The 16,918-nt window shown below is 44.1% G+C and overlaps 1 protein-coding gene across 2 annotated transcripts; it reads right to left on the bottom strand.

Moving 5' to 3' along the window:
* Positions 1 to 4,294: 4,294 nt before the first annotated feature.
* mideasa (mitotic deacetylase associated SANT domain protein a) lies at positions 4,295 to 15,931 on the bottom strand. Of its 2 annotated transcripts, XM_030047072.1 has the most exons (13): positions 15,449 to 15,931; positions 13,178 to 14,954; positions 11,537 to 11,752; positions 9,817 to 10,159; positions 9,607 to 9,673; positions 8,768 to 8,910; positions 8,471 to 8,574; positions 8,017 to 8,092; positions 7,792 to 7,880; positions 6,909 to 7,052; positions 6,613 to 6,741; positions 6,070 to 6,236; positions 4,295 to 5,425 (listed from the first exon to the last, which is right to left on the bottom strand). In XM_030047072.1, the coding sequence occupies exons 2-13, from the start codon at positions 14,678 to 14,680 to the stop codon at positions 5,158 to 5,160; spliced, it is 3,249 nt and encodes a 1,082-aa protein (XP_029902932.1). In that variant the 5' UTR covers positions 14,681 to 14,954; positions 15,449 to 15,931; the 3' UTR covers positions 4,295 to 5,157. The 2 variants fall into 2 exon arrangements, with proteins under 2 accessions (XP_029902932.1, XP_029902933.1); XM_030047073.1 differs by lacking the exon at positions 15,449 to 15,931 and having other exon boundaries at positions 13,178 to 15,439.
* Positions 15,932 to 16,918: the final 987 nt, after the last annotated feature.

Raw genomic sequence — 16,918 nt, 5'->3', positions numbered from 1 at the left:
GCTTTCACATGCTTGGTGTACCACATGTGTGTGTTTTGCCATGCAAATGAGGCAATGAGTGAAAGAGACTTCTGGTTATTTGAAAGTGAATGCAGTAAACGTCTAACAGCATCCTAAATCCAACCCATCTCGTGCCTTAAACAGCTTAAAACTAAAGCAAAAGAGGGTCTGGAATCAAACAGAATTTGGCTCAGATTTGGCCAATTAATGTTGAAAGTATATTACAAGGGCACTTATGAATGCAAATGTAGCTCCGGATTTGCGATGGTGCCGTCCTTTTTTCCCTCATTTTTTTCTGGAAGGAGAGGAAGGCTGCTTTATTAGGACATCTGTATTAAATAACATCTTTCAATAGTCTGTCTTTGTTAAAGCAGTGACTCGGGAAGGATGGGCCAAAAGCCGCTGCTCTCTCACAGGAAGATTGGCAGGAGTCGGGAAGCGAGGACTCAATTGACTTTCACTGAGTTTATTTGGCAGGGCTGCAGCCACCAGCTCTCTCCAATCATTTCAGTCATGGATCATTTCAAAAAGCAACAAGGTAGCATCCTGAGCTGCTTATTTTGCGGCGTCATAACGGTAAAAGACATCTCTGTTGTGAAAAGTGTGACTTTACTAAGGAGGACGAGAAGCAGATGGGCACAACGTCCCTGTTCGTGGCGCATTCTTTCAAAACCCATCTGTTTAAATGTGTCGTATTCAATATCCTGGTTAGATTGAGCTCTCACTCTCTCGTCCTCCTCACACCACACGGTTGCATTATATGATTAAAGTGTCAAATAGCCCCCCTCTTGCCAGGAACATCCCATTACAGCACAGCATCTCCACAAACAATGTCATATTTAAGCCGCTGGATCTCAGTATAGTCCCAGAAGGAGGACTAGGTGCTATACAGGGGCAAGGTAAAAATTTCCTCTCACTGCAGCTGACATGGGAGAAATGAGACTCTTCAGTCAGGAGTACAGACAATACTTCAGGGTGTGGGGACTGAAGGAGAGATGTATACGTTCCATTAAAGCAGGCCGGGAAACACGTCAGCCGCCATACATCTCGCCGTGACACCAGACGGGAAGACGTGTCGGTGTCTCTTGCCAGCACCTCAGTGCATTTCTGAAACATCACAGCCTTGCATGAGATGTATGGAGCGTATAGCCAAGGCCCATTTGCATGACCGTGAGAGAGTTATGCTGCTGACTCCAGCTAAAATACTGACTGACTGATGGGTTTAATTCCCCTAAGTGAGCTCGTGTGTAAAGAAAGTAGCAGCACCCAGGTCTACAGTCGGGTGCAGGGGGCTTTGTGCCCACAGCACCAGGCCTTGATCGTTAGATGCGTCATGTTAGGAGAGCTGTGGACGAGGATGACAGACAGACAACCAATCACAATGAGGGGTTTCGCAGGTCAAGGGGTCAGGCTGGCAGATTAGATCCCCCAAGGCCACTGAGTGCATGTTTGACATTAACCTGAGTGGTTTTGCAATTATATGGCCACCGTAGTCATTACATCAAACGATATTGGTTCAAGGACAACTGAGCTTAAGCGTTACGAGATAGATTATGAGCCATTACATACAGTGCCTTCAGAGGAATTTGGACAACACCAACCTTACAGGAATACTCCATGTTTTGGCCAGAATACATTTTGTCCGGCTTCCCAAGGCTGAGACAAGAAATTCAATACTGTTTTCACCTCTGTACATTTAGTCAGGCTAATGATTCCCACAAATTACAAGTCTTTAAGCTAAGTCAGCACAAAATGCTACCAATAGGAACCAAACCACTGGACATACAGGGGTGAAAATGGGATCGGACATCTTTTCTCAGTCATGATTAAGTCATAAAAAAGATATTTTTCCCCAAAAGTTGGAGTATTCCTTTAAGAATGCAAATGATCTAAATCTGCTAACTGGAGTCTTTCAGTTCAGATGTTGTAACACCATGAAATGCATAAATTGTCTAAGGAACCGGATGCTTTCTGAGGGCATTACGAAGTGTGGTCAATGTATGAGCACGTTTCTTTATACCTACGGCTAGATTGACTTTGACCCCACACCCTTAACAGGTCACATGTAGACACTGATCAAAGTTTTATAGCTGAGCGCCAGAGCATAAATAATATTAATGCCCAGTTCTGCGTTGCATCAGTTTTGACCTTATCCCTCCTGGAGAACAACCATCGATCTACTCGTTTGTCTTCCAGACTTTTAGTGACATTGATCCAACGTTCTGCCCTCGTCTCGATCTCCCCACACCAGTCTGCCTCATAATGTCTTCATCTTTTCGCCCATCCCTAACCCGTTTTACAGTCTCCATGTAGCTGTGCTCCTAATGGGGCCTTATTAGTGGGGCTTGTACTCAGGAATGACATCTGATCCTGCTTTAAAACCCCTCCGCCTCATCATGGCTCCCAGGGGAATAGGACCAACGAGCCAGTCCCAAGACTACACCGTCTGTCACGGCATGTCACTGCACTAAAAGGTAAACACTGTAGCTCCCTGATGCCACCTATGAATGTGCAGCCTTATTTTCACCTGACATACGGTTTAGAAATGATACAAAGTGAAAAGGTACTTTACTATAGATGTATATTCCAAAATACCTGAGTGAATTCTGTGGTGCACATTGTCCATGCCTAAAAACAGTCCAGGTCAAAGCCATGATCCTGAATAGATTTCATGTTACAGCCACTACAGTCATGAAGGAAAGACTTGAATGAAGAGGGAGAATGTGATTCAAGATACCCAAGGCATGAGTTTTGTCCAAAAATGCATCCATGTTTTCACCCTGAATCACAAATAAGGAGTGCAATATCGAGAAGCATCCCATCGCCCGAAACCGAGATGCCATAGATTAACGTCTTTCACCAAATGAAATGTCAAGTGTCTGGTAGAGACACTTCCCACCGCAGCAAAATACAAACTGTCTCCTGAGCAGCAGCAGATTTCACACTAAACGATTTCTGGGCTCTGAAGTCAAGAGTTACCGCTTGCTGCCATTTGGATCCACCAACAACCAGTTGCCAAATGCAGCTTTAACAAATAATTTTTAGACAGTGAGGAAAGTAAAATGTGAGTTGTCCAAGTAAACATTGGGAAGGTGGTCCAAATGCCATGCACTTGTTGCTCACCGATTCAATTTCTATTTTCACTCACAAATGAAACGACAAACATTTTTAAAAAGAAAACTTAATTTGATTTAACCATTTGCAGCCTGAGCAAATTCACTTGGTTTCTTTCAAAAATACAGGAAAAAGGTAATGAGCAAATTAGCAAAAAAAAAAAAAAAAAAAAAAAAAAAAAAGTATCAGAGAATTGGTGAAATATTGTGTTTTGGCTTCAAACAAGAGCCATAAGGTTTGCTAAAAAAAAAAAAAAATTAAAGAATTAGATGAAAAATATACTCCAAATTTAAAATTATTATTTAAATTAATTAAATTACAAGAAAATTTGCATGAAATTACCAAAAAAGGAAAAAGAAATCAATTGAATTTTGTGTAGGGTGTGAAATAAACGCCCCACTGCCCACAGGCTGAAGTGCTCCTTTAAGATCGAGCAGGGCAGTAAAACCCGGAGACACCCTGAGGCAAAGAAGCTGGCGGATTTCTTCTCGCTCACGCTGGCAGAGGAGACACCCGTGTGTGTCCCAGCCTCTCCTTGTCCACGTCATTTCATCATTTCAGCAGCAGCAGGGGAGCAAATGAGAGCTGTCAGAGTCCAACCTGATGACTGGGATGTGCAGTCCGAGCCACCCTGTTGTGTGTGTGTGTGTGTGTGTGTGATCTCTGGCCATATGCCTGCCACCTCCCTCTGAGCACACCAGCTCACATTATCCACGACTGAGCGTGCATTTAAATAGCTGAGTTATGTCACCACTGATCAGCGCCAATTTTCACCACGCCCAGAGTCTGAAGATGAGCTGGCTTTCCAGGCGGTTAATCTAAAAACGATAGGCCTCTGGAGAACAAACTGTCCAGCATAATGATTCAGATCAGAAAGTGCTGGCACCACAGATGTGCTCTGTGGTGTTTTGACTGTCTTTAACATAGAAAAAGGCAACCCTGTGACTTGAAAATGCATCATCAACCAAGAACTTCTTGTTGCAGTAGTAAGTATATTGTGTAAATCAATTAACCTAATCCACTCAGACAACAGCTGAATGAATCAGGCGATGCAGAGCTGTGTGTGGGGGAGAAATGTCCCGTAACACTGAACCACTACCTCCACCTACTGGACCGACAACGCCTCGGCATCATGCAGCGTCCGCTCTGTTTTGACTTCAGCCAAGGAGACACACGTTGCAACAGTTGAAATTTTAATAAACTTTTTCAAAATTCACAATTCAAAATGCTGTTGACATGATTAGTTCTTATATTACCAAAATCGATGCAAAACGCAGTATCATAAATATAGTATGGCATTTGATATATATACTTTTTGTACACATTCATTTTAAAAAGGTCCCTTAAGTGTGCAACCAACCTAAAAAAAATCAGATGGCAATTGTAAAACTCAGCATAGTATTTTCTTAAGAAGAGAGAAGAATTTAAATACAAGTTGTTATGCTATTTTAATTGAGGAGAAAACTGTGGGTATAAAGTGAAAGACTGCTTTGATCCTGGAGTAATATTGCAAAACACTTCTTTTAATGATAACCTCTCATGAAACATCAAAGCACAACCATTAAACTGAGGCCATGCAATGCAAAAGTATAATATTCTGATATATTCAATTAAATAAAGGATACAAAAAAAGAGGAAACATTGGCAAAAGCAGTAGCAAGTATAAGTGCATTTACAAAAATATAGGCTTTGTTTTGAAAGTTAAAAGATACAAATGCGTCTAAAAATCAGGAGTGTGATTCCCTGGCTGATGGGGAGAGTGGCTCCCTGCGGATGACTGAAGCACAGAGGCTGGGTTAAGAGTGTGAAGGATTAACGGGGGAAAAAAAGCTTGAAAAGCTTTGCGGAGGAAAAAAAAAAAACTGTTTTATTGTTGCTTTTCTTGTTCTTACTCTGCGCTCCACAGGGCAGCACATCTCTTTTCATCTCGCCCTCTCTGATTCCTGCAGCTACTCCCTCCATATCTCACCCTGTTTACCCTTCCATCTGTCCATCTATCACTGTTTTTTTTTTTTTTGTTGTTGTTGTCCCCCCCATTCTCTCTCAGTGCCAGTCCTCATCGTCGTCATCTTCTCCCTCGGATGAGTCTTCCTGGCTACTGACTTCTGTCTGCTCTGTTCCTCCATTCCCATTACCGTCCAGATCGGCTCCTGCTGCTGCTGCTGCTGCTGCTGCTGCTGCCTTCCTGGCCCGAGCCTCAGCGGCTGCTCGCTCCTCCTCCTCCTCTTTCTGGCGCAGTGCTGCAGCCTTTTTCTCCTGCTCAGCGTGACTCTTCATGTGGGCACTGCGGCTCTTCACCTTATAAAACACCCTGGCATACGGGTGGGGGAAGAGGGGCAAGTGGTATCATTAATAGCAGCAACTTCTAATGCTGTAAAACTAAAGATTAAAGAGCCTCAAGCTCTACTGCTACGATGTATTCTGGATTTAAAAGTAGACTTTTATGGATCCACATAAAGTTTCATTCATTGCCTTTACCCACTTGTTCCTATTCAGGCTGCATGGAGCTGGAGCCTATCCCAGCATGCATTAGGTGGGGAAATAGCCTGAACTGGCTGCTAATTAATTGTCAATAAATTACTTTTGATAGTGTGCTGGAGTTGACTAAACCTCTAACTGTAACTCTGGGTTTGTTAAAAAGCATGGCTCAAAAACTCCAAAGAAAAGTGACAAGAAAGCTGCACACCAACCACTGATGTTATCATCAAGCCCACCTAAAAGAGCTTAGCAAATTAAATTAAGTTTTTAAGCTGAAATTTGCAAGGTTAGAAGAGATCAGGCCATTCTGAATAACAGTCACACTGTAGTAATTTTGATAGGAAAACTAAACAAACAGCAAGATGTCACATCATGTGAAAGAAAAATGCAATACTGTTGCTGATGAAAAAGAAGAGAAAAATGTTTGTGACTGGACACTTTGGTCATATTGTACAAGGTAGTCAGTAAGACACACACCTGTTACACTTCTTGCAGGGAAACACTCCCTCTGGTTCCTGTGGGGGTTTTGACGGCGGTCTGCTCTTCTTTCCTGCAGCCTCAGGCCGAGGCCGTCGAGGTGCTGAATGGGGCTGAGCCTCCCTGTTCGCATCCTCCTGCTCTTTGAGCACCGGCATCACTCCTGCCTGGAGCGTCAAATATTACTTGGTGTTAGATCTCTACTCTCAACCATACCCAACTGTCAGCAAATCATTTATCATCATCGTTTAGGTGATTGTCTGAGCGTCATGGTGCTCTACAATTGTGCTGTGTGACGAACTGCAACAATAGTAGACTAAAACACACCACAAAAAAATACTTTCAAATTCCTGCTGTGGTACACACACTGCACACTTTTTTTGTATTCTTTGTATCTGTTCTTGTGGCAATCATGGAGTAATTTTCACGGAGGTTGCAGCTTGCCACTTGAGAAAAATATCTGCCAAATACGTGATGCCACTAAGCAGTTAGACTGTGCAGAAGAGTTGCGTTATACAGCAGGTACGAGAATAATATGCTTACATAGTCGTGAGCCTGTAGTGAATGAGCAACATTCGCCAGCCTGCCGTTTTCACTCTGGTCAAAGGAAGCTTCCTCCTTCTTCACATCGCCCTCTGCCTCCCCTCGAGTCGGTTTTGACGGCTGTGAACTCTGTAATGCATCACACCGGCAAAAATTAATCTCACTCACTCTATGAAAAATGCTCTTACTGTTTTGTCCACTCTGTCGTTTTGCATAAATAAACAATTCATATGCAGCAGCATTATTCATAGCATATTGCAGTGTAGTAAACCTGAATAATGGAACCTCTGCTGTACCTTAACGTCCACCACCGCCTCTGGGACTTTGTCCACCGGTGAATCTGGAGGGCCGAAGGTCAGGATCCCGTTGCGCCCGATCTTCACCTGTTTCTTGTACGTGTAGTAGAATTCTACACACTGAGCCACGGTCTTTGTCTGCACCTGTAATTTGTCCGACAAACGTGGACACAAGTAATTGGCAGTTAAAAAATCTGGTGTAAATTGTGCTATGATGCTGCTGTGTGCAATGCGCCTTACGTAAGTGTGTGTGCCGTACTTTTGAAAAATCAGTATTCATTCATTGTGATTTCACTGTACAATTACTACTGATGGAGCAAAAAAAATCATTACAAAAGGCATTCTTTTTTGTGTGGCAATTTTTATATCACGATATTTTGTCTTGTTTTCTACTTTAGACATGTTTCTATTTTATTTGAGGTGGATAAAACAATGTATGGTTCAGCTGCTTTCCATTGTCCAGTGAAAAAAAAAAAAACGCAATGCAAAATCTCAAGAAATCATCATGTCAAACTGCAGAACATACAGAATCACTTTACATATAGAATCACATCAGTGGGTCCATGCAGATTCCCAAACCTCATTATTATTAAAAGTAACTCGTGTGAAGATCCAAAAGGTATCCTCTTTCTCATGCCAGTAATTTGTGGTGTCAACTGTCATAAACCCCGCTGCTTCCTGTTGCAAGGAGGATCTTTGCTTCTCCTGTCAAAGGTTTTGTCTTTCACTTTACTGAAGAGGATAAAAGTGTTGAAAGTGATTTTTTTCCCTCAAAGGCCTCCCCATTTCTACACATAAAAGTGTCACATTTGGCTCCTTAAATGTTAATTTCATTTTACTGCAGACAGATGACAATGATTCATAATGCAAATGTTGACCATACCAGTTTTTGCACCATGAAGAAGTCCTTTCTGTACGCTGCAATGCCCTTGTTGAAGTAACCCTTCTCTGCTGCAGTCCAGTTGTCTGAACCTGATAGTAAATCAGACAGAGCACTCAGGTCATGATAATTTAATGCGTGCTTACATTGGGAGAGTGGAGAGATTCTGAGAGGTGGGGCTTTCAAACGGCTTTCTTGCTGCTGTAATATCAAGATTTGCGTTCTCACCTGAGTAGTGATAACCTGCAAGGTGATGGTCTTTGGGGAAGATAGGGTCCTCAAGCATTAAACGCTTCAGTGTTTCCTATAAATCAACATGATTTATTCCAGTGAGCAAATCATTTGCTGTAATGAATTTACGATAAGCAATATAAGACAGTGGAGACATCAGCTAAACCAAAGCCACCTGCCATATTATTCTTTATTTACTCCACTGTTCCTCAAATATTAACACTTTCAACAATATTGAAAACATTTGAAGTTATTACACCAGTATTTGGGAAATGCATATCAATAACTCGATATTTTAAGATTTTTATTACATTCTATTGTTGCTTTTATTTCACAGTTTGCCTTTAACACAGTCACTTTTAGGTTGCTTTGCTAGCACATACCAAATGTTTTACCAATCTACTGAATTCAAGTGATCCTAATGAATGAGAGCATGAGTCACTATACTCACAAGGAAATCGCAGCCACATTCATGTAAACAGTGCAAAGCCAGCTCCTGATTGGTGCCTCCTCCACGGAACACACTGGAACAAGCCAGGCTCATCATATCCTCCACTAGGGAGTGTGGATGTGTGGAAGGGATCGGTCGGGAAGGCAGACAAAGGGACGAACACGGGACAAAGGTTAGGGATATCAAATGGTGGCGACAACAAAACCCTCACACAAAACTGGCAGGTTGTCATATCTGGATTAAAGAAGAATGAATGAAGAATCGGCTCATGGAGAAAAAGGAACGTGAGGTACTAACAGCTCTCCTGGTCGCCGTTTTTGAGGTGGGACTCATTCGAAGGAAGCCAAACCAAGTCGGCCTTGTGCTGGTCAAACTGGGCGGCTTGATGCTCCTGCAGCTCTGGAATGTCCGCCTGGTACTGCTGCCCAATGTTGATGCGCCTGACCGAGTCCAAAAACAGCACACACACTCAGAATATGGAGAGATGGTGGAGTAACACATGAAACCAGGGCATCAGTGCTGATGTGGGTAGTCGTTTGATAAGGACAGGTATTGTTTAGCTATTGTTTCATTGTTTCAGTGAAATTTGTGAGGATGGTGGCTTGAAATCAGATGTTGCAGTTTCATTAAATCCTAGTGTGACAATGTCGATTGAACATGGGCAATGTGAAGATGCCATTTTATCCATAATTATTTACTACTCTGCTGCCATATTGTATTTGGTTTCAGAGAAGAGAGACACTGAGGTTGAAAACAAGAATGAGGATACCAGAGAGCCAAGAGCTGCATGAAAGGGGAACATGATGTTTTTCTCTCAGCTGTTAGCCAAACAATCTCTTAATAAATCAATGTTTTAATAATTTGTGTGCATCGTCACTCGCTGCTGTTTTTAAAAAAAATGAGATGGCCAATACTTTTGGGCTGCTTGCATTAAACATTTAAGCAATCAGGCATGTTCAGAGATAAAACTCCAACCCAGTGGCACCTAGGAACTGGAGTACTACCTCAGTTCCAGGGACTGGTTCCTCTGGCGCAAACGGGGTAAAAGTTCCTGGTTCCTCAAAAGTGTTTCTGAATTACCAAGGAAATTTTGCAGTGGAAAAGGGTTAAAGATTGTTTAGGTGACTGGTACTTACGGTTCAAAGCTGACAGGTGTGGCGTCGGCAATCAAGGGCAGGACTGGAGGTGTGATGTCTGAACTCGCTGAAAAATAATAATTAAAAAAAATTTTAAATTTTAAAAATAAAAAAGGATGAAGCTCTTTGAGAAAACAGCCGACAAAGCCTTGATGATAAGACTAATCACTGATGGCAGTCTTGGTCAGCGGGGGCTACAAGAGGACTTACTGGAGCGCAGGAGGCTGCGGGTAGCAGACTTGGGAGTCGGAGGTGGTGGCAGGCTTTGGGTGCTTGCTGCAATGCTGGACAAGAAGGTGGAGAAGTAGAGTCCTGAGCCCTCTCGCACAGGAGACAGGATGGGTGGTGGTGTGTATGGCGGCAGGGTGAGGGGGTGGTCTGGCAGGCGCACTGGGGAGCGCAGGTGGCTCTGGTAGGCAGTGATGCTGGAGTAGACGGATGGAGCGATGAACGAAGAGGGTTTGGGAAGGGGAATGATGAGGGGCTCGGGCCGAGGGCGGCGCTTAGGTTTGGATTGTCCATCCTCATCCTGTTCTGGATAGCTCTCCCCATCCTGAGTGGAAGAAAGGTTCAGCTATATTTTAGGCTGCAGTGACAACGACAGGTCTCTTCAGTGTGGACGAGGGTTGTGGTGACCATGGGATTAAAGTCACTGACCATCAAGGTGATCAAACAGGCCAGCTTCTTTGACATTTCTTTTTTGTATAGAAAAACCTTTTGCTTCCAAAAGGCAGCAAAATTTACATGTATTGTCTGATTACAAATTCAGCCCAGTGTTTCATTAAAATCAGGTGGCTTTCTCTTCATTCGGTTCAAATCCAAAATAATCCTCAATCGGCAAAGTAAGATTACATTTCCCAACAAGCTCCATCTTGACTTTTCCGCAGATCTCTCTTCTTGTCAGGGAAATATTGACAGGTTATGCAAATTACTTCAGTGGATGAGGAGTTAAATTTCTTTTCAGCAATAATAAATAAATTAATGGACAAACAGTGCATTCCCTACTGGGATTTTAATGTCGGCAGCAGGAAGAGCTGTTACATGCTTTAGACGGATCATGCTGCAAAACAAGTGTCTACAGGATTTATTTGAAAAAGATTTTATAATTCATGTATTATGAGGATTGAGACACACATTTGTTGGGATGTGTGTGTGCACGTGTGTTATAATGACTTATGCAATCATAAATCACACAAAATGAAATTATAAACCCAGCCCTTGTGTGGACTGTAATGGGAACGTTTACTTTCATTTGGGTCACACTGCCCAGTTACAAGCATATCAGGGCTTGCAAACAAAGTCACATGGACTCACAAGTAGCCTGTTTGCTGGACAGAGTCTAGGAGGAAAATCTGGCAACAAGCAGGTGATGAATAAATGTGATCCCAGACCTTGTAATTGTAGCTAAGCTTGATAAATTTGTCTGCGGTATAGTAACACTCTCTAGTGTTTATAATGGCTAATGTAGACATCCATCTCTTTATTCCCATAAAACGTAGTGTTGTGGGGCCATTTCTTGTAGTTTGGATCACATTTCTCACTCCTAATAAACAGCAATAAAGTTAATTTGGAAAAGGAAAAAGAACCACATTTTCAGGTGGTCTCGGCATGGACATTTAGTCACTAGAGTCTGAATAAACCGAGCATACCTGGTGTGAACACACCTTTAAAGAATGTCCACAACAAAACACAACAGAAGACACCAATTTTGGCATCTTGAGGGACTGATAAGCAAATGTGATTGCTGGCCATCCAAAATCAACAAATTCATCATGACTTAAGACTCATACTGACGTTGCAGCTAATGAATTCAACACCAAAAGGTACCACTATCTCAAACAGACTGAAAAAATATCAGTGCTAAGCCAATGATGAACGCTAAATCAAAGCAATGCAAATCTCATCTCAATCTCGATCTTGCAGAACCAACCTGGCCAAAGCTCTCAGAGATGGTGCTTCTGAGCGATCGGCGACCAGCCACAATGACAGAAGGCTTGCGATCAGGCCGGGCCGGCTGCTGCTCGGTCTGGCCGACTCGTCCCTGTGGCCAGTCACCCTGGGGGTCCGTCTGACTCGGACGCACTGGCACAGACACAGGAATAACTAGGGGCACCATGCTGGCCTGTCTGCCTGGAGGACCATCTTCCTGTTGGGACAAAGGAGCAGGAGGGGCGTGTGTGGACAGATGGGTGAGGGGGGGGAAAAAAAGAGAAATTGGGGAAGTAGCAAAGAAAATGGAAAAGGGATTGAAATATAGAAAGAGGAAGATGGCATGAGTGTACATGTTCATTCAACTGCGAAAGCTAGGATAGATTCATTTTCAGTTCAACCACTTCTAGATCAGTGGATTTTGTTGAACTTATATAAATTCTGTTACAAATGCTTGAAAATTACAACTCGAGCAAGAGAACAGCAGTCTCTCTTTTTAAAGTTTGAATTTACTTCGCATGACATGTACTGAGCTCAACTCTGCATGCAGTTAAGCCTCTGTAGTGAACCTGCAGCACTGTCTCTGTCAAATGCAGCACAAGGAGTACATGTATGAACACTGTTGTTGCATTACCTCATATTTATGTGCTCTTTTTCAAGAACTGCATAACCCTACCTGGTGCGTGTGGTGAAGTTTATATTTTTTCTTGAGCCTCTGCTTTGATTTGAAGTGAAATAATGTGTTAGAACTTTAATTTCCCAGCTGTTGCCACCTCAGTATAAGCGTTGTTTATTGATTAAAATGCAAGCCTGGGTTGTGAAAAACCCTATTAAAACCTGTCTGGTGCCAGCTAGGGAGTGCAGGAGTGTGGCTGTGCAGGTTTGACAGCGCAGCTCCTCCCTTGCTCTGCTGAATGACTGAGAAGAGCCTGAGGAATGTGGAGGTGTGCAGACATGCAGCTGCTTCAACTGTGCATCCAGCACGGACACACACAGATACATGACAAACCTAGTATGCTATGACTCCCTGAGGGTAGAGTACTGAGTGTCCCTATACTGCAAAATAAGGCAAACTCACAGTCTTTGACTGTGTTTAGCTAGTTTTGTGTTCCTCTATTTAATAAAAGTTGCTAGGGTGGAAATAAATGAAGCAATTTCCACTGGGTGTGCCACTTGAAGTGTAAACATCATAAATCCTAAGTAACAAGGTGAACAATATCGCCTTTCCCGTAACAGTAAAATGAGAGCAATTTATCCTGTCCAAATTGAGGATCCTTCAATAATAGCCGTTTTTCAGGTTGTACAAGTACTTGGTGCAGGACAATGTGCAACTGTGCGTACTTCAAACAAAGAGATAACTACAGCTGAAATGCTCCAGCTGTAAAAGTCAAGTAAACAGACCTAAGAAAAAGGTTTTACAAACCATAAGGAAGTAAAAACAGACTTCTTCCGCTTTGTATGGCTGATTGCCAATTGTGCCAGATGACTGGATTTGCTCTCTAATCACATGTAACCACGGCTGGTCATTCTGTTTCAAAGAAAATTCATTCGAGATCTCCCAAGTACTGTTATACAACTTGATTATGCATGAAAAATAAATTAGAAATTAAAAACACCACTACAATAAATCTTTGCTTTTAACCTTGAAAACTTTAGCAGGCAGGGACTCCATTTCCGATGCCTTCTGGGCTAGAGTCTCCAGGTTGATCTCTTTAGACGCCCTCCTCCTCCTGCGGGTGCTCTGGATGACCCCCCCTGTTGTCACTTGTGCTGCCCCTGCTCTCATGGCCTCTGCTCCCGCTACTCCATTCTGGGATGTTGCAGCCTCTTTGGAAGCCTGAGACCAGAGGTTTGTGGATGGGGGGGCCAGTGGGGAAAGTCCATCTCTGGAAAGGCGGCGTGAGCGCCGAGGGACGACCGGTGTCTCATCTGAGGCTTCTGTGGGATTTGAGGAGGGCTTCTCGGGGCATGGGTTAGGTAAGACTGATGTATCACTGGGCTGGGCCTCAGCTTCCTGTTGCTGCACCATCGACTGGACAGTTTCCTTTTTAGGGCTGCTGTTAGGTGGACATGGTTCAGGCGGCTGATACGTCAGGAAGCTTTGGGTTTGTTGCTGCTTTGGTTGCACCTGTAACTGTGTTGATTCTTGTGGTGGTACATTTTGTGGTTGTGGTTGCAGTTGTGGCTGTTGTTGTTGTTGTTGTTGCTGCTGCTGCTGCATTTGCTGCATTTGTTGCCTCTGCTCCTGTAGCTGCTGGTGATACTGCTGCTGCATTTGCTGCATTTGTTGCTGCTGGATTTGCTGCTGTTGCATTTGGTGCTGTTGTTGCTGCAAATGATGCTGTTGTTGTAGCTGATGGTGATGCTGTTGATGCAACTGTTGTTGCGGTTGTTGTTGCTGATGATGCATTTGGTGTTGCTGCATCTGGTGGAGCAGGTGTTGAGATTTCGGCTGCTCGTTGTAGGCGAGGCGGGACATCCCTTTGTTCCCCTGGAACACAGGATAATACCCAGATGGAAACTGTTGCTTGGTGGGCCTAAATGTTGTCTGGAAGGGTTGCAGCACAGACCCTGCCATAGTGTGAGAAGGAACATGGGCTTGACCCTGGAGGTCTACAACTTTATGACCCTGCTGATAGGCCTGGAGCTGAGCCTGATGCATTGCAGCCGCAGCATGCTGCTCCCACTCAAGGACCCTCCCCGGGGCCTGGGCATGAGCCTGGGTGGGCTCTCTGTAAACATCGACAGATCCTGACGGTTGATTTTCTCCCCCCATCTGCAGAGCTCCACCTTCATGGGGGCCTTTGTGGAAGGCCATCTGACCCCTGACATTCACCTCACCCATATAGGGGCCAAAGTTCTGGCCCCAGTCTGGCAACGGGGCTGCCTGAGACCAGGCTGGGCGCTGTAAGGTCTCCTGGTGAATCCACTTCACCGGAGCGGCCTGTTGGTAGTGCAGCCGACTTTGGGGAGCTTTCTCCGGGTTATAAACGCCAGAGCTGCCACCAGAGTCACTGTGGCTCGGTTCTAAAGTCGGAGGCCCCATGCCATAATAAACCTCCCCAGAATGCTGCACAGGCTCCTTCATGGCCGCAGCCCTATGCTTGCCGCTCTTGTCAGTGTTAACTTGAGGAGGAAGACTCATAGTAATATTGTAAAGTTTAAAAAAAGGTTAGAGTCAGAGCTCTCAAACTTGATCTCCAAATGTCCAGAGAGCAAAACTGGGTTGCTTTCAGTGCAGTGTGCCTTCACTGCCTCTGGTTGAGAATTTCTTTGTGTAATTGTGTAAACAGAGGTATTTGGGAGGAAACATAAATCCCAAAGGAAAGGACAGAGGGTGGGGAGCATGCAACGCTCCTTCCAAAAATCAAATCTGAGGTTTGCTGTCCATCCTTCAGATCCTCTTTAGGGTGCAGAACCTTATGAGAGAAACGGAAGGGTTAGAAACTGTCTTTTACTCCGGATACAAGTTTAACAAGGTTGTGTTTCTTCAGTCGTCTGCAGCAGCAAAGAGGAAATTGAGGCCTACACAAGCAAACAGTCCAGTCAAGAAAGTTAAAAGGAGTTAGAGAGCATGCCTGCAGACAGCTGAGCACAATAAACGAGATAAGCCTTCTCGATCGAAAATATACTTCGACATTTTCATGCTGGCACGTGCAGAATGGACGTTGTATTAATGATTAGTGACTGAAGTTCAGAAGCAGCCATCAACAACAACGAGGCGCTTACAGTGCAAAGCTGCCATTTGGCATAACAAGAAATACAGGAAACGAAGGGGCTCGTGCAATCATCGGAGCGATAGCCAGTCATGTTTAAGTTTAAAAATCAGCAGCAACCGAAAGCGTTTCAACAAACTGCGGTTTTTGCCAGGCGAACAGAGCATTTGACGAGCACAAGTTTACAGTGCATGTACCTTGTCAACACTGCACAGGGCTCTCCGCCGCCTGCTCCATGGAGCCACTTTGGTTTCGATCAAAGTCGACTGCATGCAGCTTCATGAAGGGATTGTGCGCAACAAATGTCATACTTGTACAACTTTCCCCTCGAGTTTCACGGCACACAATATGGCGCGCGGGCGACTTTATAATCCCACGGAAAAAAATACTCCACAGTCCCTACAGAGAGTGAACATTAAACACTGAGGTTACAATGTTGCACGCTGTATCCGTAAAAAGCGAACACGTCCAGGAAAACATGTCCACAACTTTCTCCCCGCATCAACGAGTAAACCACACACGGACGGTGAGTGTGTGAAACGGCCTGGCGTGCAGCGGGCTGGCTTGGTGTTTTCGCAGATTTACATGTGATGCCAGTCGACTTGTGCCGCGCCGAGGCTTCCGCTGCACTTCATCCGGAGTGTTTACAAAGCTGCAAAACTGCGCCCTCACGCAGATACTTGCGCACTGCCGAACGCACCGCCTCACCCCAAAACAGCTCAACTCACATCCTGTTATCCAATCCGATTGTTTGGCCACGCCCATCTCCGTATCCGCGTACGTTTGTTTTGTTGCTGCGGCCGGCCCGCAGAGCGGACCGTACACAGGGACCTCAGCTGATCACACTGAACCAAGTGTTTGCGATGAGCTATGGTGAGGACAGAGGCCACCAAACCGGGTCCCACAGTGGTACAGCAGCACCCCGCCCTCCCTCCCCCGCCCCGCTCCCACCCAACGCACCCAACATGTAGTTTCCCTCACATAAATAGCACAGCACATGTTTCCATAGTTATTTTAATAGGTTTCACTTTCCACCTTGCATCACTACGCACAGCTTGAACAGCCATCCTGTAAGAAGTCAAGACGTTGTGTTAAATCCTACTACTACAAATATGATGATGATGATGATGGTGGTGATGATAATAACATCATTGTGGCATATGAATACCCAGCACCATACCAGTGTAATCTTTACCAGTTTATGAAAATTTTGTTTGACTATTACTGACATCCTTAATGTGATTTTTTCCCCCCTCCTGAAGCTCACATGGCTGTAGATGTCACTTTAGTGAAAACTGAACTGAACATACTGAAGATAAATGAACACATTCCCCCTCCCTTATACTCTCAGCTTGAATCTTTGCCACATTGAGTGTTAATGTGACAGGCTCCTCTGTTATCTTGTTAAAACTCCACAGGTCTTCAATAATAGTACTTGCAGCGGTGTCAGATGTTGCAGTTTAAACAGAGATGCTGAATGAATGCAAAGGAGATCCAGTCTTTAAAGCCACTCTGACAGCTCACCATAACAAGAGTTTCATCGCGTTCACTTTTGTGGTTCAAAAGGATTTCATTTATAATGTCACACTGCTGTTTTCAAAGGAATGATGAATCCTTAATCGCCTCAGTGTACAATAAACTGTGCAAAGAGCTGCAATCAAATCCCC

Source organism: Myripristis murdjan, chromosome 24, assembly GCF_902150065.1.
Source record: "Myripristis murdjan chromosome 24, fMyrMur1.1, whole genome shotgun sequence".
NCBI lineage: Eukaryota > Metazoa > Chordata > Actinopteri > Holocentriformes > Holocentridae > Myripristis > Myripristis murdjan.
The sequence above is the reverse complement of the archived record's forward strand: the minus strand, read 5'-3'. Positions and strand labels throughout refer to the sequence as shown.